Raw genomic sequence first — 26,699 nt, forward strand, 5'->3', positions numbered from 1 at the left:
AAATGTAGGTGAAATTGGGTTCATTAGGCAGAAATTGAAGATAAAATAATTATACTTATTTTTTTACAAGTGTGCAATCACCTAGTTGTCTGAATTCAATTTTTTTCATTACCACAAAATGAACAGTATTCACCTTCACCAATAAATCTTGCAAAATGTTATACACTGCACCTTGAGATGTACCTGAGCTTTGCTGATATTTAAATCATTTTCAATCTGTAGCGTAGGTAGAAACAAAGTGTTGTTGCTTGTCGCTCATATTTATATTTATATCAGACAATAATGTCTGAACCTTTCCGGGCTTTCACAGCCACAGTGCGGCAACTCAAAGTGACAAGGGAGGTCACATGGAAGAAAAGACCCAAACAAGCTGGAAAATGTACAGACTGGATATCTTCATTTTTAAAATGTTTCATAGATTTTTCCTAAGCTGCACAAAGATCTATTGTCCAATAACATGTTACACACCTGTGGTTGAATGAATGTCACCATGAAATCCCTGCTCTGGTGGTGTGTGTGTGTGGATGCTTCGCAGCTTCAACAGATGCTGTTGTGATACAAAGACACAGTAAATTACAACAGACTATTGCAGCCTAATAACATCACTCCTGAATCAATGGTGGCAATCAGCAGCGGCATAATGAGGCAGCACGGTGGTGTACATACAAAAGCTTTCTTTGTTGTCATTCTGCGGCAAGTTCTAACACTTATGGTTTTACGTACGTATGCGAGAAAGGCAGCGATAATTTGCAGTAACACTAGTTTCAATAATATATTTTTATTTTAGAAATATAAATAGGTTGTTTTTACTCTTTACTAGTGATTTTTAACCCACACTTTCTCATCTTGCCCAAGTGAGTGACAATGTTAACGTTTACAGATAAAAAGTGTGAAAATGTGGCACCCAACTTGTGTCATATCACCCTTTTTATGGCCGTGACAACACTTTGCTTCATAAGTTGTCATTTGAATTTCAGATCTCATGTTTATTTCACAACTTGAAGTACTCTTTGATCTTGAGGAAAACATATTACATCTAACATGCACGTATATGGAGGCTGAAGATATGCACTGTTTGTGTGTGTGTGTCAGGATCCTGACCGCCTGTTCATCCCCTATCACCTGTGAAATACTAGAACTATTTAGTTCCAGATGCCTGTGACTAAAGGTTTCGTACCTTTGTAGATCCACTGTGATCTGTAAGTTGAAATGCACATGTGAAATTGGTTCACTTAAGCATAACATTTTCAGGTTTTTCATAAAATGTTTTGTGTGAAAAGATTCATTAAATGTAAGAAAACATTGGAGTTCTTGTTGTTTATAGATTATTATGCTATTATTTTGTCCGGCCCACTTGACATCAGACGGCTCTGTATGTGGCCCCTGAGTTCAACACCCCTGGTTTAAACTGTCCAAGTGAATTGAAGTCAGTGCAGTGTCCTAAAGGTATAGCTGCACAAACGTGTGTGTGTGTTCATGCTTGTGTTTTCCAAAATGTTTATTTTTCATCTGTGAAAACATAAACTTAGTAACATAGTGTTCCATCATGTTTTATAGTTATTGACATCGTTTGTTCATGTAAAAGAGAGAGAGATGATTTTCTAGTCTCATTGTACTTTACTACAGTTTTGCCCTTCACCAATTTACACACACAGCAGAGCTTTTTCTATCACACATGTACATGAGAGGAGCCAGGGATCGAAACCTTGACCTTCTGGTTGGAAGACAACCCACTCTCCCTCTGAACCACTGCCAGACTGAGAGAATGCTTGTCTCTTTTTCTTCAGAGTCAGTCAGACTCTGCCCTCCATTTAGAGCTTTGTGACACTATTCTGCACTGACTTAGTGGGAGAAGGTTGATTAAGACAAGTGGGAATTAAACCCCAGTGCCTATGCCCATGTTGTTATAGCTCACATGACTTTGCTTATTAAAACATTCTGTATTTCTAGTTAACAAAAACATATCTGTGAGACGAGTTCAACAGCATCAATCATCTCAGCTGTAGAGCAACACACCGAAAGATGAGTCATGACACTGTTGTACAGACTGAATGTCTGACATTCACTCTTTCTTTTTTTAAACCACCAGTCAGGTCAGGTTGTTAAAAATGATTGTTCTGTAACCTCGTATCCCTGACGGCAAAGGGAACCTAACACAAAAACCTAACTAAGTCATTTTTATAGGAACGTGGTGGTGTTGTCACATTATAAAACACGTTGTGATTTGAGTAACGTATAGTCCTGCTGATAACGGACAAACAACACTCTCATTCAGGTTCAACGTTCAAATTACCAGCCATGTTTTTCAAATTTGATTCATTACAGATCAGATTTGATGGCACACTTGCACACTAATATCCTTTTGCATGTGTCATCAACAACGTACTACGTCACATTCTTGAGACCACTTGTATTGAAGTGGGAGATTATGCAAAATGAGAATCTTTATCATTGCATCACTCCCTCCAGGTGCTGCGTGATTTCTTGCCGCCCTTCCATGATGGTTGACGACTGAATCTGATCTGAGACCACATACTGAAGTGACACAGATCTAATTTTAAAATTTGAATTTTCAATTTCTACGTCCACACAGCCCTGAAAAAACTCTGGATCAAATCAACCAAACAAATTAGACAAGTAAACTGAATACAGCCAAAAAAATAAAAATACACTCACAATATCTATAATTGACATCTTTACCTAAACCATACCATACATTCTGTTTTACAGCATTACGTCTGACCTTTGTAAATCCAATCATCCAATATATTATTCTCATAATACAAAAGGTTGGGTCCAAGTAGAAAAATATGAAACTAACATCATCTCTGATGAGATGATACTGTGGTACTTGGAATGACATGTGACCAGAATCATGTTTTAAATGACTCTTGCCTTTACAGCAAGAAGACCACGGTTTGAGCCCGGGTCAGAACAAGGGTCTTTCTGCATGGAGTTTGCATGTTCTCCCCGTGTGTGCGTGGGGTTTCTCCGGGTTTTCCGGCTTCCTCCCACAGTCCAAAAACATGCAATATGTGAATTAGGTAAATTGGATGCTCTAATTGACTGTAGGTGTGTGTATGTGAGAGTGAATGGTTGTTTGTCTCTATGTGGCCCTGCGATGGATTGGCGAACTGTCCAGGATGTACCACCTATCGCTCCCTATGTCGGCTGAGATTGGCACAGACCCTCATGTGGAGGATAAAGTGGTAGAGAATGGATGGATGGATTTTTTATCTGAAAGAAATGCAACCATACCACTTAGCTGATCCTTTATGCCCAAACTGACAATTTTTTTCCTTTTGAGAATGAAAAGGAAAAATGTTTTTCTTACAGTTGTTGACTTCAAACTATATTGACAGCTGGAGGAAAATGTAAGGTAAAAATTGGTCTGATGCTCAGTCCAGAATTAAATTCTTACACAGACTCACCACACAGTTTGCCTCTCTACTTTTGCTTTTAGCTATTTCTGTTTCCTAAATGGCTCCCAGAAAACTGTTTGTGCTTTTGTTGATCCTGAGAGGTTTCATCGCAGACATAAAACTGCGAACATAGACTCATCGCTGTGACACCTCAGAGACGATCAAGGTGGGGTGGCAGCATTAGAGGGCAGAAGAAGAGCCTGGGGAACAATGCTCCAGAAAAGTCATTAATGCATGTGACACATATGGTCATGGATGGTTTGACTGAAATGAGTTAATTGATATTAGATAAGCAGCTGAAACTGAATCATTACTGGCCAAGCAGGTACATTGGTGGACGATTGTTCCCCAGCTCCACCCCACGATCACTAATGAGTATCGACTCAAATAATGTCACCAGCTCAAAATGGGCCTCATTTGAGTGGATACATGGTGTCCATTTTAAAGTCAGTGGTGCTGAGAGTTGCTACTCGCTAAATATAAGAGATTCCAACAATAAAAACATTGTTTTGTTTTTTATTTATGTTTTTTTATTACACTTAAATTGAAAATAAAAAAACAAAAACAAACCATCAATGGTTTTAATTTAGGAAACAAAAACAGCAAGTGAGTGAAATTCACATTTTTGTTTCTGCCTCCAGTTTTGGGTGTCCACATACTTTTGGTCATTGCAGTGCAGCGCTCACGTGCATAGCGAATTTGTCAGATGTATACAATAATCCATTCATTGAATCAAACAGCAGTTCACTTCATAAACAATGCCAGTTTTTCACATTAACGTCTGTCCAACAAGCCTCTAAATCTAATTACACATAGTAAATAATTAATCCCAGAGAGCGGTTGTTATTAGAGTGGTTGTAATGACTCACATTTGTCACTGAGGTTTTCTCTCTTGGTTGGTGGACGAATGTAATGTCTTTCTATTGGACAACCACACTAATGTCTCGGTTAGGGAAATTACTTCAGGCCCAAAGGTCAGTAGTGACCAGATTTAATCTTCTCTTCATTCATGTCTGACCATTTACTCTGGAAAGACACAAGAGCTTCATGAGAGAAAAATAAAAATGATGCAAAATGAAAGGAACATTTTATTATTCAAACTGCAGGGAGTGCTTATCAATGGCACTATGTAAGAAACACTTCTAAAATGTCAACATAGTGAGTGTTGGTGGTGATCAAAAAGCTGTTCTCAGCCTTATTGCTTAGCTGTTACCAGCACATCCTGTGACATTAACAAGAGGTCTCACTTTGGCTTTTATTTTATCAATCCAAATAGTACATTACAATGTGAGAATTTTGTTTCCTATTCAAAATGTCACTGTTGATAATGTCCTCCTTTTTAAGTGATTCAAACTGACCTAAAACAGCAGCTGAAACGAAAAAGGTCAACTTCAGTCGCTGTTCTGGAAATTTTAATCTGAGCCCTAAACTACACCAGTTGAGCAGAAATTAGGTTCTGCGGAAATTAGGACCAGCTTTTTGGTCTCCATGGGGACTACTGGTCCTGGCAGGTCAATGTTTATGACAGAAAAGGTCCTAAAATGGTAGCAAATACAAGCACACACACACACGGTGTTCATTCATTAACCGCTGACATAGGGCGAAATGTAGGTTACTCCCTGGAGAGGTTGTCAGTCCATCACAGGGCCACATAAAGACAAACAATCATTCACGCTCACACTCACACCTATGGTCAATTTAGAGTGTCCAATTAAGCTCTGCAGGTTTTTGGACTGTGGGAAGAAACCGGAGAACCCTGGAGAAAACCCACACAAATGGGGAGAGTATGCAAACTCTGGTGTATATCCACCAAATGAGTGCACTGGAGGCAAATGTACACAATCAAACTGGGATTTAAGAGACTGATTCAAATCTAAAGTCATAAGTGCAACCTGTGAAGCACAAACTGATGAGAACACCACAGTGTTTGAATCCACGGAGAGGAAGAACTAATCAGTGAAATCACCAACTGAGATGAAGTGTGTGACTGAAGTGCTAAACCTTCTGCTACATGGTGGTTCCAGACACTTGTCACCCAGACTCCTGCTGTACTGTTGTAGCTTCATCTGTGCTGCAGGTGGTGGTCTCCCACTGATGAGATGATTAGAGGGAGAAACCAATTGCACCAAAGGCAACACACTGCAAGATCCAGCATGGCTTGATAGTGACTATTTGTGAAGGAATAGCGCCATCTTCTGGAGGAAACCACCAAGGCAAACGCAGGGTTATCCAAAAATGTGACCTATTTTCAAAATGAGGAGGGCAACTGAGCACATCTGGCACAAACTGAACAAACCGCCCCAAGTTCCAATACTAATGCAGAAAATATGCCTGCATCAAATGTTACTGCTGTACTGTGCACAGCAGCCACACGTGAGCCTTCTTAACCTGCTGTGTTTACAAAAGATTTTACCAGCTCCCTGTGTTTGACTGTGTGGAAACCACCAAGTGTTAAAACCAGATTACATGGAGGGGAAGGAGATTTTGGAAACTGCTCCTGATTAAGTGGAAATACAGTATATGTCTCTGTGAAGTGATCATTTAAAGATTATCTGTTAACCTCACCACCGTCTATGGTGAGTCCAGACAGCCATTTCTCTTCTGTCTGTAGAATCTCATTAACATCTGGCCTCTATCTTAATGCTGCTGGCACAAAGAGGTACTGTTTTTCTCCCCCGCAGGTTATTGGCATCTAGATAAAAATATTTGCAATCTGAGCAGAGCACTTGGGAGTAATTGCATCTCTGTCCTTGTTCGTAGCTCTGATGTGGTTGCGCATTCATCCATAAACGGGCACAACCAAAATGTGCTTGGCAAGATCTAAAAATGAAAATGAGGTTCAGATGCCCCGAGTTACTTTTGAATTACATGTCAGTCTAATGGATTTGTATTAATGCCACTGTGTTAGCTCAATACTCAGTCCATTCATACTGAAAATCCCAACCCAATTACATATTTTGCCCAGAGATACACATGACGGATCCTTTTCATAAGCGCTACCAGCTCACAGAATTGAATATGTAATATGAATTACAGTAATACAGAATAGTTGTAAGCGTTTTCATTGTTTCACGGACCTTCATGTGAGAGTTTATCTGATTCTGAATTCACCATGTGAATAAAGTGACAGATATTTTATTAGAATATTTCAAAGAAATAATACAGACTCTCAGTATCTCTATCTTTATGTGAGCAGAAACACCATAGAGCCTTATAGAGCATCATCCATCACTCACTTGCTTTTACCTCACCAGCTTTTCAGTTGTTGCTTTAGCACGATTCATCTTACACCAGTGACGCAATAGTAGCCTAACCATCACAAACGCCATACATTGTTGCTTTAATGCCACATTAATTCTCATTAATGTCAAATAAAATTAGTTAAATGATGTGGTTGAAAAATCCCTGCTTCTAAAAACGTGCAACAATAAAACTATCATTGAAATATCCAGTACTTCATTAGTTGGCTGCCATGTGTCACCTTTGAACCCTAAAGATTATTGAAAACAATCGATCAGCTGCTGTGTCAACAAAAACTATAACAATAATGCCAAGAGTGTTGTCCATGCATTAAACATTTATTATTTATGCCCATATGACTCATGCATTAACTGTACCACGAAACAAGGACCATAGAATTTAACAGCTGTGTTTACAAGAGGTAAATCTAGTTTTCTGCGTTTCTCTCAGTGTTTTTTGATAGAAAAGTACAAAAGTTGTCCCTTCACAATAGTAGTAAAATATAAAATAAATAATTTCGTGTTACTGGGCGAGTTAGATGTTAGTTAATATCCATGTTGTTCCAAACGTCCTATATGTGTGGATTAACAAAACACTCAGTATGTCATACAATAAGAGATACAATATACCCTGAATCATGTTAATTGAAATAAAATGTCCAAGTATGAACAGAGTAAAACAGAAGACTTGAGCTGGATGTGGTTATTTGTGTTGTCTTTACTGTGCGGTAATAGAGTCAGACTGCAGAGCAAGAACAGGGAGCATCAGTCATACAGGTCAATTTCATCATAGGTTAAAGGTTAACAGTTGACCATTCATCCAAACATTACCTCTGAGGAGGAGGTCACCGTGTCTCTGCTGTGTCTCTGCTGGCCCTCACATTAAAGAGGTTATAAATTCTGCAGTGGACCAGTAATTGCTCCATACATCTCTGTATCCCCTGGGAAACAGAAATGTGCTGTTTGTCCGGAAAATGTGGCAGAGGAAATCGATGCTTACCTCAAGCAAAATCTCCTTGACTCAAATTCTAACTTTCGGTCAATCAGACTTGTTTCAATCAGGCCGAGCTAACAAGATATGAGATGATGCATTTGTTTGATATGACACGCTACAAAGAAAATACAACGGAAAACACGACGTAAACAATCAAGTGGCAAAACATAAACAAGTAATAAATCAGCTTTTGTGGACAGAGACACCTCGAGTCAGACAATGCAGGGTAAAGCTGACCCACTTCACCAATATCATGATATAAACAGAATGTTGCATTTCAGAAACATTATTTAAAACTGAATTGAACATTAAATGGTTTATTGCTAAAACATGTTCTGCTATAGGTGACTGATTGATTCCAATTAGAGCCTCTGTATTCTGTACAATTACATATGTCATGAACGTGGTGAGTGCAGTCTTACACACCTGGAATCATGGATGTGGTACAGTCATGTTAGGCTGATGTAAAGTTAAACACAGCTTTCATACTGAACAGTGAACAGACATAATAATTGAGTTTAACATCACATCATTAACTGTTTTGTGCTGAGTCATGATCTTGGTACATACAGTATACTGTATAACCTCTCCCTGATGTGTGTGGCAGCTGTCTGTACAAACACAGACATTCACAGTGACTCCCGGGATTTGACTTTATTTGAAAAAAAGTAACAAGTTATTGTAACTTTGAATCTTAAGTTACTTCAGTTTTTCTCAGGCAGAGAGTTCCCATACTTTTTAAAAGTAAATCACAACTAGGACAATAACAGGAAAAAGCCCACTGGAGCAACATCGAAACTGTTAAATGGAGACTGGGTTTTTGAGGACAGCAGCAGATGAACTGACAATAGAGTTAGAAATGTGCAGAGGTGGAGATTAAGGATTAGATGTTGCTACTGACATTTCCAACTGAGCACTGAAATACAGATGAGTCATAAAATAATCACTGAAAAAGACATAAAGACTCCAGAGACGCTTCAATTTTCATTTTGATCATATGCTCTTAAACCATTCAGTGACATAAAGTTAATGTATTGATCAATAGTCAACAACTGTTATGGCACACTCCTTCACTTATTGTCACATCTCTTGTTTTTTTTTAGTATTATTTACACAATCTTCACTGAACAACCCATAATGAACAAGTAAAAACATTTAGAAAATGTATTATAACTTTGGGGTCATTGTATTTTAATGAATGAATAATTGGTGAATACAAAATCAACAGCTTTTTAAAATTCCAGCCCTATCGTCAGCCTACAGACTGCATGGTTTTCACTTGTTGTAATGTTCTCTGTAATGTTTTTGTTCTTTATCTTATATATAAGATAAATCTTTTCGTTATCTCATCTTGTCAACACACTTCTGCTGATGCAGCCTTTTATTGCATTGTACAACGTGTAGCTTGTGGTGACTAATGTTACTTCACACTGACATTGTGTAACAGTGTAACGGAAATGACTGGGTCAGACTTCCTGACTTCACAATTTCTCTGTTTACTCTTAGATTTAATCTTTAAGATTTAATATTTATTATACTGCTGATATGATCCTTTCAGTGGAATAAAAACAAAGAATCACAAACATTAAAGGTTATTGTTTAGGTCGTGCAGGAGCTAAATACTCTGTCATATGTTATGGAAATCCTTGACTCTGCAGGAAATATTAGTTATCAGTGTTAATGCATTTCCCATATTTCTGGAGGAAGAGTTGACGGAAGCGTTGAGATGGACAGTGCATGCGACTGCTGATGCTGCTAAGTTTATGTTAAAAGTTTATGTCAGCTGTTATGTGAACAGTCATCTGTGTCGAGAGAACTCACAGTGGGATGTTAATCAATTCCTGCTAAACATATTACATTACTTGTCATTTTCATTGCCCCAATACTATCAACGAAATGTGACACGTACATCGTGCTCATCAGTGCGTGATAACTAATCCTACTGAATGAGTTACCACACTGCCATCTTTTCTGCAACAGGCAAAAAAAAAAAGCTTTAGCCAAGCAGAAATAAACAGTGAAAGCGCTTTTCATTTACTATTGACTTCCTTTTTTTATTACAGCCCAAATTGCTTCAGGCATTGGACAAGGGAACCACCACAATGCTGTTTGTCTCTTATCTTTTCCCCAAAGCCAAACACAGCTAAGGGACCTTTAAATTAGCTCCTCAGTCTTTTATGGTCCTAGGGATTAAGACTCTCAGGAAAAATGAAAAGCACATATCTATTGGCTGCAGGCCACATGTCTGAGTGAGCCAGATCTGCTCTGCAATTCAGCATTTTTTTTGTCCCCCCTTTATTATGATTATTATTATTGGTTTGGATTAAACATGGCTTGTGTCACAGCTGGGTGCCTTCCTTTCATTTGTCATAGTGTGTGGTGAAATGCAACACAAACGCTGTGAATGTACCACATCCATCCCATGCTGTGAATAAAGACGTAAGACAGAAACTTCAAGGAAGATTAGTTTCCTGAAATATTTCAAGCTCAATGTAGAGAAGAGCAAAAACATTTCTGTGCACCTTTGGATTGTTTGTTGAGTGTAGGTCTGCAAATAGGTACTAAGCATTTTTCACTTAGACAAAACAACCCAGACCTGCAGATAAATTATGACATCAAACACATTTGTGTGTGAAGTGTTGTTATCTTTATTTGCAGCCTTATGTGCCTTAATAATCTCTTTAGGCTAATTGTTTCAGCACATTTCTTTGTTTCACATTTACAGTTGATAATAACCTTGTGTCTAAGTTTAAACCCACTGTGCACTAGCTGCTCTGCACCAAACAGAAGACAGACACAGGTAGAGACCAGGTGCTGGATCGTGAGGAGACATCTGGAGTTCAGTGCCTATGCAGGGTGACATCCAGAACACATTCCTTATGGATAGTGAAACGATACATTAAATACAGTGTGGAGTACCCTGGTGTATGTGTGAGGTGCTGCTTTAAATCCCCATATTGTGCAGAAAAAAAGAGGGCAGATTCAGAGTTTAAATTAGATACAAGAGAGGAAGAGAGAGCGTGGGATGGATCGATAGACCAAGATATCACTCCAGCCACAAATCCCAAGGAAATGCGGGCATATTTCCAAACGTTGCAGTTCACAAGAATTACTCTTTTAATTGTGAAGCAACCCAATGTCCAGAGACGGTTTACAGCAGCTCCAAAAACTGATTTATTGAAACTTAAAATCTCTCTTTTAAACTGTATTTAGAATAATAAGAGCCTTCTGTTTTCACAGAGATGATGAAAACATTCATGGTACCTTAACTGTCCATACTGCCAGCTACATGTCCCACATTTCCATTTTAAATGAGAATAGATTGTGTGTTCTTCTTAAACATGGACAAACAGACCAGAGGAGATTCACAGACCTGTAGAATGAGGTGACTGACTCAGTGACAACTGAAGCTGCTCTTCCGTGGCCTGAAACCCCGCAGCTGGTTTTGTTTGAAGAACAAAAACAATGAACGCTGTTTGACAGATGTGTGCAGGAGGACTGTCAGACTGCTGTCACTGCGAGGAGCACCTGTCCGCACACATGCTGTGCTTCCAGCTGAGCACACTTCCTGTACACTGTCATGGGTGTCATACAAACAAAAACACAATGTCATTAGCATGTGAAAGACGCTGTGAATTGTGTTTTACTGCAAAATATAACATTAAAAGTATTTCTCATAGTAAAAAGGAATGTAGGAGCATAAAAACATGCTCATGTGTTTTAAGTAAATCCTTGATGTAACTATCACCTTTAAATGACAGTGCTCTATGGCCAAGACAGAGGGAGTCATTGTTTTAGGCAAATATTGAATATTGAATTGAAAATTTGAAAGTATTATTCAGTAAATAAAAGAGCAAAAAGATGTGTCAACAAATCTGTTTATTTAACACGAAATTCATACATGCTACAGCAGAACATATAGGGATACAAAAAAATCCATGCATGTCCTATAATTGTCTCAATCATCAGCAGTGCTTCAGAGATATAAATGATGACATTAGACACAGACAGGGTCAGGGTTTGTGTGCAGCCGGCTGAAAGATCTTTGGGTCCTGCAAATGTAACGCTAAATGCTGGCAAAAGAAATTAAAAAAAGTCCTCCGTGGTTCAGATGCACTTGAGCAGGTACGAGTTGCAGTTTGCTGCTCTTCCACAGTCGCAGAGCTTCCCGATGCGAGGCCCGTACTTCATGGCACACCGTTCACCCATTCCACACTGGGGAGACGAGGAGGATGTGACAGAGAAAAAGAAGGATGTTATTCATATAATGTTAAATGTGTCTTTTACTGGTAAGGAACTTATCTCCCCCCCGGATGGTGTAAATACAAGCTATGGCGTTTTGCATTTATGATTTAGCATTGCTTTATTAGTTATACGTTTTCTTATTATTGTGATAATTTGTTTTTACACAAAAGAATAATGGAGAGATGAACTAATCAAATCATGTTCATTCATATTTAGCCCAACAGTCTGATTTTATCTTCTTTTCCTGTGGTTCATTTCCTTTCAGCTAATTGTAATTGGGCAGCAAGCAGTCTTGATTAGTCTTTAATTGCACAGAGAGAAAGGCTGTTGTTGGCATTTTCTTCTTCTTATCTTTTAATTAGTGGTTTGTATCTTTTTGCGACTGGTTTAATTAAACTGTAATGAAGAGGTGGGTGAAATAGGGTGGTGACTGAGCACTGCCATGACAGAGATTACACTCTGCTATAAAAGGTGTGTTTGAATGTATACAGTGAATAAAGTGCAGTTACCAGCGGGATACTCCCTCTTTTCTCGGTGGACGAAATCCGATTATGCATCCTGCCCAGCAGAGCCTCCAGCGCTTCTAACTGCTCACCAAAGAAGTTCATTCACAAAACAATTATGTCAGTAGATGAATTGTAATATTCTGTAACATTTGAGATAACCCAAAAAAACCTTTCATCAAATGAATATTGTAGATTTTAAGCATCCCCCCAACCAAACCCCCCAAAACAAGAAAGGCTAAACTGTTTCCTCTGTAAGTATTTGCACCTCCACTAAAGTCCTGTGCACTTGAATATGGATTGTCACTGCATAAGTGGCAAGTAGAGTTTGACAGCAAGAAAAGTAATTTTTCAGAGAAAGTTCAGGTTTAAGGATAATTTAGATAGATAAACCCCAAATTAGTTTGTTTGTCTTCTCAAATGCAAAAAGTAAATTTCTTTATATGCAAAAAAAGAAAACTTTGTAAAACATTTCCTGACCTCTACTACTTTAGATACTGGCTGTTATCTACATGCAGCAAAGCTGAACGGGTTATTTACCCTGCAAAAGAGAACCTGTTAGGATGTTTGTTTGTTTGTTTTTCTCAAACTGGAGATGTGACCTGGAGCGTCAATATGAGTCACTTTGATCCACAAATACTGATCTTCCTCCACAAACTAACATCAGTGAAGCATTTTCCGATACTGACCAGGTCTCTGTCTGCAGCTGGTTCGGGTTTCTCCACAGTAAAGTCCTCCGCGGAGACCTCCTGAGACGCCTGCCCGTGACACAACGCGGACAGCAGGCCGACAAACAGCAGCCCGCGGAGCATCCCGGAGCTGTCCATGGTGCTGGTCCCGGTGAAGGAGGAAGAGGAGGATGAGGAGGAAGAGAAGGAGGAGCAGTGGGTCGCAGCAGGTCCACAGGAGATTCTCCCTCCACCCAGTGGACTTTCTGCTCTCTTATATTGAGCCATAGCCCCGCCCGAGCGGCCACTGCAGGAGTGACATGCAGGAGAGTTTGTGGCAGGGATGGATGGATGATAGATGGATGATGGATGGATGGTTGGAGGGATGGATGGTGGATGCTAAACGCACAAGCCCTGGGCAAAGCCATTTAAATAAAAGCCGCAGCTAATCCTTTTGTTTAGAAAATGCAAAATCTGACTCGGAATCTTAACACATTTGAGATGGCTGCGTGGTCACGTGATTCCAGCCAGGTGAGTTAAACAGATTTACTTGTCAGGTAAAGGTGAAACATTTAGGACCTTATAAATTGTCTTACATTCTTGCTATGATTTATGGATATCAGTTTTGGATGGATGAGCAGTAGTCCTCACTGGAACCAAAACCGAGGGCCTTCCTGTGTGGAGTTTGGTTTGCATGTTCCCCCCATGTGCGCGTGGGTTCTCTCTCTCTCTCTCTCTCTCTCTCTCTCTCTTTCTCTCCCACAGTGAATGATCGTCTCCATACATTCGCGCTGTGATGGACTGACGCAAGAGTCCTAACACGATTAGGATTATGTTTATGGGTTAGAGTTAATAGATTTCTTTTGAGGGAGACATTGTGGAGAGGAGATGATGACATGATTTTCCAGTCATGACACGAACAGTATCTGCTGGCAGTCCAGCGTTCAGGCAGAGAAGTGAAGGACAAAGTCAATGTTTTCTGATTCAGTCACTTGCGAGGGTTTTCTGAGAGAAAATAAATTTAAAAAAAAGAAATTACAAACTCACTGTAATTATGTCCAACATAATTAAACTGAGTTTGTGATTTCTTCACACATTGGTTGGTGTTAATTGTCCCTGCTTTCATTTGTAGCCTTCTTCATTTGAAGATTGTGCTTTGTAAATGTTCTCTGTTCTAAACTCAATTGAACCTTAATTGGTTTTTTCCCCTCTGCTCTTATTTGTTCAGTATCATCCAGTGCCAGTCTCTCTTAAAGAGGAAGTTTTTACGTTTCATTTGAATTTTAAATCAGAAATGTAATTAAATAAGCAAAAGAATAGTCTATTTTTTTGTCTCTATCCATGGCTTTGTGCAATGGAAACCACAGATAAACACAGACGTGCTGTACTTTTTCATTTTTATAACCATGAATAAATACAATAATTGCTTTCTCTGCACTTTCAAATGCAGACCATCAACCTGATAAGCTGAGTGGAGTCTGCTTTCCTGGCGTTTGCTTAGCATGTAATATATTGTGGCCTAACAACATCTGCCATGGAAACTGGAAGAAAAACTTTAAGGTCCTGAAAAAAAAAAAAGAGTTCTTCTTGAACTTCTCTTTTAGATTGTGTATTTTTTGATCTTTTCACTGTTACCAGTGTTATTCTTTTGATGGGAACATACATCTCAACCCATCCGTCTTCTACCGCTTTATCCTCCACATGAGAATCACGGGGGGAGCTGTGCCAATCTCAGCTAACATAGGGTGATAGGTGGAGTACACCCTGGACCATCACAGGGACACATATAGACAAACAACCACCCACTCTCACACTCACAGTCAATTTAGAGGGTCTAATTTACCTAATCCCCAAATCTACATGTCTGTGGACTGTGGTAGGAAGCCAGAGAACCCGGAGAAACCCCAGACACACGCACACATACGGGAAGAACAAGCAAACGCCATGCAGAAAGACCCTTGTTTCAACCACTACACCAACCGTGTGTCCTACATTGCAACCCATTGAACACAATCATAAAACTGAGTAGCAAAATAATTGGACTGGAGCTGGAACCATGAATCAGTATTTACAACAAAAGAGCAACAACAAAAGGAATGTAACGATGGTCCAGTCGATGGTCGATACGCTCACTTACCCTCAGGCCTGAGCTACAGATAATTCACTTTCAGGCCTATGAGAGTCATGCCAAGCTTTGTGCCAACATCATCAGATTCATTCATTAATGTTTAACAGTATATTCATCTTACTTCAATACTTTTGGGAAAGTATTTATTTATTGTTGTTCACATGTGTGCTCTGACCATTTTTACCTTTAAAGATATCCATGAATGAATGCATGTTTTCATCAAAATGCCTTGGATGCCTTTCTTTGGGACTTTAGCCACTTATACTCTATACTATAAACTGGACCTTTAAGGGAGTTGATAAAGTTTACAGACTCCCTTAAAGGGCCAGTGTGTAAGAATTAGTGACATCTAATGTGAGACGACAGATTTTTTCACAAACTCAGGACTCTTTCAATTACCTTTCACTTACCTCTTTCCAAGCATGGAAATACCAGAAGTTCTTCACTTGCATTATAAGCTCCTACTTGAAAATGCAATATACACGCTCTGGCAGTTCAGAATGCTCTAAACACGGTGGTGTAAGATGGCGGGCAGTTTTTTATTTTATTATTTTAAAGTGATTATACACTGATACAAACTTATGGATCGTATATTCAATTTCTGCCTACCATAAACATACCAACATTTTTCACATGGGAACTTTTTGCTTGAAAGGACAATGAATACAGTGAATTTTGAACATATTATTATTGTTCAATACTTTTAACATTGTTGATATTAGAACTTAAAAAGGTACAGTGTGTAAAATGTATCAACATTTATCCCTCACCTCATCTCTATGTAGCCTTCCTTAGCCCCAAAATTCAAAAGATGTTTAGTTTATTTATTGTGGGTTATTGTGAACACATGACATCCTCCTGATATGAATACAAAAGGCTCATTTATGGGGTGTTGAAAATCAACATTTCATACATTGATTGTGATTGTATACAAAGTATAAATATTGTATAGTCAATTTTAGCCCAGTGAAAATAATCCCACATTCTGGGTCTTCTAAGTTTCCAGTCATGTCATTGTGACCTGCAGTGGACAGCAGGGGGCGCAGCGCCTGCACTTTGACCGCTCGGAGGCTGCAGAGCTACGTTTCCTTAAATGCATACTTCAGGATTAGGAAGAACACACCCAGTGACATCAGTGAGGTTTGAAGAGAAAAAAAAAAGTCTCAACTCAAACTGTGCAGAGGAGGAACAGGAGGCTGAGAGTCCTGCTCGGGTTTCTGTCGGTTTCCAGCGGGGCGGGTTTTTTTTCAGCTCCGGGAAGTTTGGGACGCGGACCGTGCGCTTCTGCGTGTAGAAGTTTGTCAGTGAAGCGGACCACGGAGCGCACAGAGAGGCGAGCATGTCAACTTCAGACGAGGCGGACGGACTGCGGCCGAGATATGGCTGTAAGTTCACACTTGTTTTCTGCTCACTTTTCAGATGCCACACCACTCACACCTCACTCACACACACACACACACACACACACGCAGCTCCACAGCAGAACTCAGCGCGTGATCACGCAAACTCCAACACAAGTTCAGAATTTCAGTTTTTATTTCTGACAGCATGGTTACAGCCTAATTATGACTTCCGCGTTTTATAGTAATGCATCGCAGAGACGAGAGAGAGGGAGGGAGGGAGGCCTGTGCTTTTACAGATCACACAACTTTTACTCAACACACACACACACACACACACACACTGTGAAAGATTCAAAAAGCAAATAAATGACTCACGTGACATTTTTGTTGGAGTTCTATAGAGACTTTGTTTTTTGTTCAGAGATGTATATTGCGCCTGCTAAATAGTACATGGAGAAAATAAAATGGAGGAGCAGGAGGAACCAAAATAATAATAATAATAATAATTGTAATGATAATAAAACATGAGAATGTTCCAGAAAACAAAATAACAAATGAGTGTCCCAGAAAGATAACTTGTAAACACTCAAACTGTGTTGTGACAGATGATACAGCTTTGCTCGATTGAATGTAAAAGTTTCAGACTGAAAAGTTTCAAGAAAAAATGTACGAATTAGTCTTTTAGACGAGAGTCTAATTTAAACCACCATCTAATGTGAAGAGTAGTTTAATGAACAGTCAGATCCCAGTCTTTAACTGTACACACATACAAGTATGTTTGTGCTGTAACAAACTGACAATCTTGAGTCCTCACTTCCAGTTTTTGTTAAAAATCAGGATTTACCTGCTCATCGTCATGATACTCCCTGTGATCTCAGGTCTCCCACCAAAGTTGTGACAGAAGCCTAAATAGGGGCCTCTTTGTTTTGCACGCCCTCATCCTGTCCCCCTCCCCCTCTCCATGATTTGGGGGAAACTTCCAGTATTGCTCTGCAGGCAGAATCATGGCTTCAATCTGTGAAATCTCATGCAAATTGACCCACAACCTCCACTGCATTGTTTTTGGGTTTTCATTGTGTTCATGTATGTGCCGTGTACAGGCAGAAACCTGCCACATCACACAGTCTGACAGTCTTGAGCTTTGTGCAAAGTGACTGCACACAAATGATTCTGGTTTTCAAGCCTGTGAAGGTTCTCAGTTGTCCAAGTCGTAGTCATCCTCAGTAGTTGGATGTAAGCAAATGGACTTTTCATGAAACACCTCAGTATTTGGAAAGTTGGAAAGGCCAGGGACCTACTGGAAACTCTCCCCCCCACCTCAGTTACATAATAAGAATGAATACACAGCTATTTGTAGAAAATATGGAGTATGTTATGAACTCATGAAACATCCTTGATGTCAATTCTGGAAGATTTACAGTTAGTTTTCTGCCATTTAAGCTGCTCTGTAAATGTTTCTCTGGGCCGTGTTTTGTGCTGCAGCGGTTCTGGATGGCGTGGAGCGGCTCACGGCGGAGGAGATGGATGAGCGGCGGCAGCAGAACATGGCCTACGAGTACCTGTGTCACCTGGAGGAGGCAAAAAGGTAAGAAGACATTTTGTCAACTCCAAGTCTGTGATGATTCATTGTGGCTGTTAATCATGCTGCAGAGTGTCTGGTGTAGAAGAATGAATGAGTTTACCTTTGAAGCTTCAAAATACTCTGTTTTTCATTGAAGCTGAAGGTTATTTTCCTGATGAATCTTTGGCCAGCTAAATGTCAGAAATTAGGGCTAAACAGTGGTGCATTGGCTAGCATTATTGCCTCACAGCAAGAAGGTTCAGATCCTGGTTCTCCTGAAACTCAAATCTCCTACAGTTGACTTTTCTTTTCTGCCCTGTTTTATCATCCAGTTCACTGTGGAACGCATTTGGTTTCAATTGTCCTCATTCACTCTCCCTGGTTGTTTCCATGTTTTAGCTCCTGCTGATGTTTTGAACATTACTGCTTTGTTTCTTTCCAGTTGAGAAATGGAAAACAGAGCAGCAAATGAAATCTATTTTCAGATCAGTTATGCCATTTACTTATTTGTTGATTTCATTAATCCTTTAAAGGAAAAAGTTCATGTCCATTTATGTTGTGTGTAGCAGTGCTTCAGCACATATCAGGAGTCAGTCATGGCACAGCCAATCCCTTTTAAAACTGTAGTGTATTAAAATATGGACAAACTGCCACACTGAACAGTAAATGACTCATTGTATGTTAAGACTATTGACTATTGGAGGCAAGGTGGAAGCACAACAGCAATTACCACTGGGGAAGTGAGACAGCTGCTACTGGTCACTCAGTGGGCCTTCACAATTGTATTTTAATCCCAATCCCAATTTCAGCTTCCCACATAACGTGATTGTCCAATATTGAAAATTGTGCCCAGCCAAAGGATCGTGAAGCAAATCGAGTGCTCCCTTAACAACTGCCTGCATATTCAATCAGAGTTGCTGCTGTTCCTGCACCACGCAGCTCCATGTTTCATGGATACAGCCTGGATGAGTGACGGCGCATTAAATGACAGCGATACACGTATTAGAAGATTAATATGTAGAAAAATACTGTGGTACTATGAGGTTTCATAGAGTTCAAATAATCAAATCATTTTAGTCACTGTTAATATAAGATCTTGAACAGCAAATCAAATTTCACAAAATTAACTTGGTAAATTAGTTTCTTAAGATTTTTCTTGGAGCTTGCACACAGTGTGTGTGTGTGTGTGTGTGTGTGTGTGTCAGAGGTGGTTGCAGCTCATACTTAACGATCAACAGTCGTGTATGTTTGCTTTTAGCGCCTCTGGAGTCGACCCTGCCATGGGCTGGCTGATTCGAAAGAGGAAGGATTGTGCGAAACAGGAAGTGACTCAGTCCCTGTTGATTTTAGTATCCCCTGCTGTTGCCACAGAAACCCATGGTTGTCGTAGCAACAGGTTTCAGTGTGCATGGCGGATTCTTGAGGTCGCGCATATAGAGGCGTGAGTGGTTGTATGAGGCTCTGGCGTGTGCATGCGAGTGTGTTTGTTGCCCCACATCCCTCACCTGCTCTGTTATTATCACCCGTCTGGGATGTCCAGGACATTCCTGGAATGATTTGTGTTGTGTCTGCACCCATTTATCCTCTGCCCGATGCTTCTTCTTTAGTCTGCTGAGCAAAATCATTTTTTCCAGTCAACAAAAAGCAAACCCACTTACTCCACATGTCGGGTTACTGCGTTGTAGTCTGATCCATTTATACTCAACAGGTTTTATCAGAACACTGAACTGTTTTAATCTTTTCTCAGATTTGTGATTTGGCTTCTTCTTTCTCAAACCCATCATGTCACCGGTGTGAGGAAATATTTGTTCCTGTCAAGGAGAAGAGTTTACTTGTAGTTTACTGCAGTTTTTGATGTTGTTACTGAGCAAACACAGTTTTTTACTCATCTCAGTGAGATAATATGTCTTTCATGAAAGAAGTACATGTCTTATGGAACATAACATAACGTAACATTATTTGTATGCTGTGTTCTTGTGGTAATCAAGACTAGAAAAGCTCTGTTAAAGTATTTTCCTTTAAGTTCTTATAATTACTCTTTACTCTTCACAAAGGATAAAACTAAATGTATTACTTGATCTTGTAAAAACAGCTTAACTGAAGTCATACGATTAAAGAGCAATGGTTTAAAACCTCAAACTGGAGACTCTTTTAGGACGAGAAGACTACAGTACATTGTATTTGCACTACCACTAATAGGATTAATCTTATTCTTTAGACCTAATGCAGTTTTCTATTGTCGATGGCCAGACTGGTCTTTCATACATGTCAGCGATGCATTCACATTCAGCATTAATCCTTCCAGCATTAACCCTTTCTATGTCGAACGAGAAAGAGAGAAGTTGGCATCTTACTGGAGAACGTTGAGCTACTGCCATCATGCTAAAATGACGTTGTGTAACCATGTTTAACCAAGTTTAACCACGCTTGTGCAGAACATTTTATCTTCCTAAAATGGTTTAATTCTGTGCTCGCTCATAGACACAGAACTACCGCTACTGCACGTCTTAATCCCTGGAACGGCTGCATGTCCTCACTGCGGCTTCCTGACTAGCTGCTGTGTTCCCATGTTTCCTGTTGAGTTTCAGGCCGGCTGAGTACCATGTGGGAGAACTCTTAAGGGGAGGAATGCTTGGGAGTCCGTGTTGATGCAGAGTGGTATGACAGGAATGGCGCTGACAGGTGTGCAGCAGGGTGTGAGAGTATACCTATGCGCCTTGTGGGGCTTTTTGCAGGAATGCATCTTGGCTCTGTCACTGCTGTAAACACTCTTACTGTCAGATGAGATACGTGTTTGAGCATTGAAGACCATTGTAGTCTCTGGTATGAGTTTGATTGCCACTCCGTTTTCGTTATTTCAGCACAGAGATGCACCCTTTGTTATCGTTCTTATTTTCATATTCGGAGGCTTAGGCACTGTGTTTATCACGCCATATTTGAATGTGAACTACCGCATTTTATGTTGGCCTTTGAGACACAGAATCCTTGTTAGTTGTTGTTCAACTTTCTATTGGTTAAATGTTGACGTGGTGGAAGATTCATGTCTAAATTTTGACTACTTAAACCTAAAAAGAAATGAAATCAAATCATCACATCAAAAACACATGCAGTCCAACTGCTTCACTTTGCTTGTTTTGCTTTATCAAGTCAAGTTAAGTCAAGTTTATTGATATAGCCCAACATCACAAACACAGTTTGCCTCGAAGGGCTTTACAGTCTGTACCGCAGTGACACCCTTTATCCTTAGACCCTCACATAGAGTGTGTCACACGAACAGAACAAACAGCATATTTACGTATTTTGTTTATTTATGAGTGGAAACAGAAGAACACAAACATTTTAATTCCACAACTAAATAAAGCATTAACAGAGCACAAACCTTCACCAAGGCCATTCAGTTTCCCAGTGTCAGTGAGCACCCTTATTTGTATGGTTAACAATTGTGGTGAAAACAATCCTGAACCTGGATCTGTTTCCAAATCACAACCAGAATGGAATCATTTCTTCTGTGGTTCATAAACTATACCCCCACAGAATTGTATCCAAATCCATCCTTTACCTTTTGAGTTATGCTGCTCAAAGTCAAATAACTGAAATTGAATAACTACTGAATTTTAAATGTCATTCAGTTTTTTAAATCTCTCTGTATTTTTTAATTCACTCTTCTGCTCGTTCCTTCATGTTTCTTCTCTTTATTGATCACATTGCAAACTTCACTGTTATGGAATCAGTGTACAAGCAAAGTGTTTATTGATGGCGATTGATGTGGATATGACATAACTGACATAAGTGTAGCTCCATGACACATCACTCACGTTCATCTTTGTTGCTTCCTGCCACCAAGTGAAGCAGAGCTGCTTGTAAATCACTCACTCTCACATTTTCTGCTAGTGACATAGTTATTTCTGGGCGTAGGTGAAAGATTTCTGTAACAGAGGGGAATAGGATTCCTCCCATATTTGATGGTATGGTGACTGCGTAGTCTAAGTGTAGAAGAAAGTCATTGTAATTGTACAGTATATGTGCGATCTTTAGAGGTGACATTGATTCTGAACTGTAGTGTATGAAAAATAGAAATGCTGACATACTGTTTGTCCTTCACTTGTACCTTTGTAAATGTTTGGGTTAAACCTTAGTTAAGCCTTTCTTTTTTGGAAATTCCAAACCTGTAAGTTTTACGTCATCTCTTTGGTGCAAAAGTCTATTACACTGTGCAGAGACATTTGAAAGCACAACATTTCTCCTGTGTGCTGTGGCTGATTGTATCAGACATTGCAGATACATCCACTTTCAGTTGTAGGTGATATTATTTGTATTTACAGTAGGACATTTGTCTCCACCTCATATTGGTGCCTTGCCTGACTCACTGGTTCCGGTTTCCCCTCGGTATTTCCAGAATCTCAACGACGACTTGGTAATAAACTTCAACAAAACTCAGACTGAAACATACATTTTCTTTCATATCCGGTGATCACTCTGCTTTAAAGAATGCATTGTGTGGTGACTTAATCCTCATAAAATTAAATACGAGTGAAACCTGGAAACTTGAAATGAACTTGTCAGAAAGAGGCTGAAACAACAGAACCACAACAGCCGACCTGCAGCTGGAGCTCTTTCTAGGATAGAATGGATTAGAATAGAATAAATGTTTAATTTACAAAATAAAAAAACAAGTTAAGGGTGTGTGTGTTTATAATGTCTTCTCCTTGTCCTGTGTCCTCCTGCAGCAGTAACTCTGTACGACTTGTTTTGACAGGGCTAAACAAAGTTAAGTCCTGTAGTAACTGCTCTATAATGAGAGCTCAATGATAAACTAACAGGATTTGCCGTCACTGTTTGTCGGCCTGCTGCAGATGTGATTGCACATGTGTTTGAGCTGCAGGATCCTCCGTTCTCCCCCAACTCCTGTACTGATGGTCTTCCTCAAGCTGCTGTCTGTAATATGTATTCCTCACTCCTCCTTCACTGTGGTGAGAAGCAGCACTGGCAGAGCAGAGTCTTTTATTTGCTGACAGGGTGGTTTACGTTCAGGCTTATTTACTGCACCCAGAGATTAGTTGGAGACAGTAGAAGGTCTAATCAGTGTGTGTAAATTGCACAAATGACAGGGTTCCCTGAAGGATTTGAGAATTTTTTTTTCTTGTATGCCACCATTGATTTTGGTTTTTATTTTAAAGAGACTATTTTACGATTTGAAAAGATGACCAACAGATGTCCTGCAGGGAAACAGGATCCGGAAGACAATGAAAACAGATTTCTCATCACAGAGGCCTCATTCAAGTAAAACTAGGTTCCATCTTTTTTCTCCTTGAAGCAATACCTCTTTGGAAATACACTCATTTATTTTCTTGCAGTCAGTTTGCTAAATACTCTATAAACCCCTAGAACCAACCAACTTCTCTTAGCAAACAGGAAAATTGTTCTGCTTTGTAAGAAGGTAGTTGATTTTACTTTGAAGTGTCACTCCCCATATGTTGAGTAAGTAGGTATTTATTCAGGTATTTATTATGCACATTATGTCACATTAAGTCATTACCTTTAATTAACATTTCTTCCCATAATCACAGTAAACTCAAAAAAACAAGTGGGTGTTTTATCATTTTACTGCAGTAAGAGTTTTTCCATGGACTTTTACGACATTTAACGACACTTTACATTCTCATTTGCATGTGAGAGGAATTCTTTGTTGCAAACTACTTTTTTTTTTATAATCTGTGGTAGATTATGTGGGTTCATCCATATCTGCCAATTCCTTTGGGCAGGCTGTGATGTGATGTGATATTTTTACACCCGTCAATTAAGACAGGTTAAGCCTGCGTGTTTCTGCATGTGTTGAAAAATGCTGCACATACCAGAGTTGTAGTTTTGATTACACCTCAACTCGATGTGTCTTTTATATTCCTTCGTTCCTTTTATCATGTCATATGGCTTCCAGGTGATTTCTCACAGTTGCACATAGCTTCACAAATGTGTCTGTATAAAACATGTTTAATATCTCGGTGTCACTGCAACAGTCTGAGTCGTTACCGTTTTGAAGTTATGGTGAAAGAACTGTGCTGCTGTTTATATATATATATATATATATATATATATATATATATATAGCAGGTTTTATCTGGTTAGTACAGTCCAGGTAAACACACCAAGGGTTGCTGTGGTGACGGCAGAGTTTTCCTGTGATTGACCGGGTTTCCTCCTCACTATCTCTGAGTGCCGATCAGGCAGCAAACCTACTGTATGTTGCCGTAACACACACACAGAGTGAAGGACAAAGAAAAGAAATGTGTCTCTTACCTCAGTGTCAAAGAATGTGACTCTGAAGAATGATGAGAATTTACCTTGAGAAGAGGTTGTTGTTGTTGGAGCAAATACTACTCATAGCTCCATAACTGTAGTTATGAGGTTATTGACAGGTGATGGTGAGGTGATTTATAAATGCTTCTACCTGAGGAAATGTCTGCAGAGACACTTTATTTTATCATAAGAGTGTTTGCGTTTGTTCGATTATTGTACATCAGCATCGATGCCTCTGCTGTTGTCACAGATTCTGTGGTGTGACTGACCTGTTTGATGGCGGTCGAGACATTTGGCTTACTGTCTTTCTTCTTTTTGTTCCAGTTATTCTTTTTTTAAGATAGGTGTGATGTGACAGCTCTCAAAACAAATAAATATAAATAAATATTTCAGATATTTGATGCTGATGACGTCACGATTGACGGCTGAGTGTCATGATTGGTTGGCCGGTGTATTGGGGATCTCAATATTACAGTACAGCTCCACTTCCTGTCTCTGAGATCACAACACATAATGTCATGTACTGCAGGGTGAGGCTGTGCTACATTTTCATATTTTTATCTTTCCTCAGAAGATTAAGAGACAATTTAGACAGTGGGAGATAATCCATCACAATAAACAGACGGATAATCTTTGCTTTAACGTAAATCTGTCATGCATGGGCGACTGTAGTTATGTCTCTGCCACAGTAGATTACACTCTTCCTTCCTGTTTGTCGTCTGACACCCATAAAAATAAAATGATGTTTTCAAGAAACATTGCCTGCCTCTTAACAGACTTCACATCCATATCTTTGTGTGCACTACTTTAATGTGAGCTGCAGAAGTTTGGGTCAACAGTATTACAGAGTGTGCACCTTTAAAAAAAGAAAGGGTTCTCAAACTCACTTTATGTTTTGCAAAATACAACCGAGGGTGGAAACTAAACAAGAGACGGTCTCATTTCACTGTGCTCGCTTTCAAGGTTTAAGCAATTCCTTTTATGCTGCGCTATAGTCACATCAGTTCAAAGCCCCAACTCTTTGCTCTCACCCTTCACTGAAAAAACAAACCCGCTTACCCCCCCAGAAACAGCTTTGGCCATTTGCCTGTAATTTCCTGTTTTTAAACTGTTTCTAAATGTTCTTGTGTACAGCTGCTGCTGCTGCTGCTGCAATGGGGATTATGTAATGTCAGCCTTGTGTTGCTACAAGGAGAAGAATGGCACTATGGCATGTGATGTGTTCCAAACTTGGTAGTGATTTGATCTGATGGTTGTAGTGACCTACTGGCTTCCTGTAAATAGACGTCTGCCAGTTTAAAATCAAAAACAGTTACTTTTTATAGATTGAATCAACTCTTATGCTTTTCTTGTCCTTTGTGATAATAAACTCAACGTCTTTGGAGAAATGTTGTTTACTGTTATGATATAGACTGAGATGATTAATAGATAGCTGAAATTATCATGAGCAAATGAGCAGAAGAAAAAAAATGAGCTGTTAGGACACGTGGTGACTTAACAGAAAAAGAAAAGATCAGCACCCACTAGAGCGAACAGCTGCATCTTGAGAAACTAAAGTTTCCTGAAAACAGGGAAGTTCTGTATTATCTCTTACTGATAGCAGGGCCCACTGACAGAGAACAACATAGCCATAAACACTAGAGGATATTTCCAAGTCTGCACTGTCAGTTGTATTTTCCTGCGTGGTCATTTGTGGGAGGCATCGAGGTCTCTCATGTAAACCAGCCATGAGTCACAGAAAAGAGAGGGAAAGAAAGGGAGAGGGATCAGTGCTCCATAAAAGCCCTGCAGGTCCCGCCCCGGCCTCACCCTTCCTCCACCTCCTCCTCTCACCTGGGCGTCTGTGAAACCTGAGAGTCCAAGTTACTCTTCCAGTTTGGATCTGTGTCACAGCTCGGGAGAAGTGGAGCAGGGAATGTCATGAGCTGACGAGTGATTTGACCTCATGGAGGAGGAGGCCTCCTTTAACGTGGCGGGACAAAGGTCACAGCCTTTAATAGTGTTGTTTTTTTTTTTAACCTTAAAAACATTAAGGAAAAGTGAGTTAAAATAAGGAAACAATTTAAACAGCTTCACCAAGTTGATGTTACAATTAGAGGAGCAACTGTCACAGTTTTACTTTTTTTGAAATAAATTCAAATCACTTAAGTCGAGATGAGCCAGTTGAGGTCTTCCGGGTATCTGGTTAGGATGCCACCTAGATGCCTCCTGGGGGAGGTGTTTCCTGCATGTCCTTCTGGGAGGAGACCACAGGGGAGGGAGGATATCTCTCAGCTGGCCTGGGAACACCTTGGGATTCCCC

At 39.7% G+C, this 26,699-nt stretch overlaps 2 protein-coding genes across 2 annotated transcripts in view; one reads left to right on the forward strand and one right to left on the reverse strand.

Moving 5' to 3' along the window:
* Positions 1-11,516: 11,516 nt before the first annotated feature.
* On the reverse strand, positions 11,517-17,415 carry cartl (cocaine- and amphetamine-regulated transcript-like). Its single transcript, XM_044030093.1, has 4 exons — positions 17,387-17,415; positions 13,093-13,378; positions 12,410-12,487; positions 11,517-11,870 (listed from the first exon to the last, which is right to left on the reverse strand). The coding sequence occupies exons 1-4, from the start codon at positions 17,398-17,400 to the stop codon at positions 11,763-11,765; spliced, it is 486 nt and encodes a 161-aa protein (XP_043886028.1). The 5' UTR covers positions 17,401-17,415; the 3' UTR covers positions 11,517-11,762.
* iqgap1 (IQ motif containing GTPase activating protein 1) overlaps positions 16,340-26,699 on the forward strand; it is a 40,340-nt gene continuing 29,980 nt past the window's right edge. The window contains exons 1-2 of the mRNA XM_044030092.1: positions 16,340-16,584; positions 18,025-18,127. Coding sequence (XP_043886027.1) covers positions 16,539-16,584; positions 18,025-18,127 — 149 coding nt within the window. The 5' untranslated portion in view covers positions 16,340-16,538. The remainder of the gene's footprint in view (positions 16,585-18,024; positions 18,128-26,699) is intronic.

This window comes from Solea senegalensis, linkage group LG7 (assembly GCF_019176455.1).
Source record: "Solea senegalensis isolate Sse05_10M linkage group LG7, IFAPA_SoseM_1, whole genome shotgun sequence".
Lineage (NCBI taxonomy): Eukaryota > Metazoa > Chordata > Actinopteri > Pleuronectiformes > Soleidae > Solea > Solea senegalensis.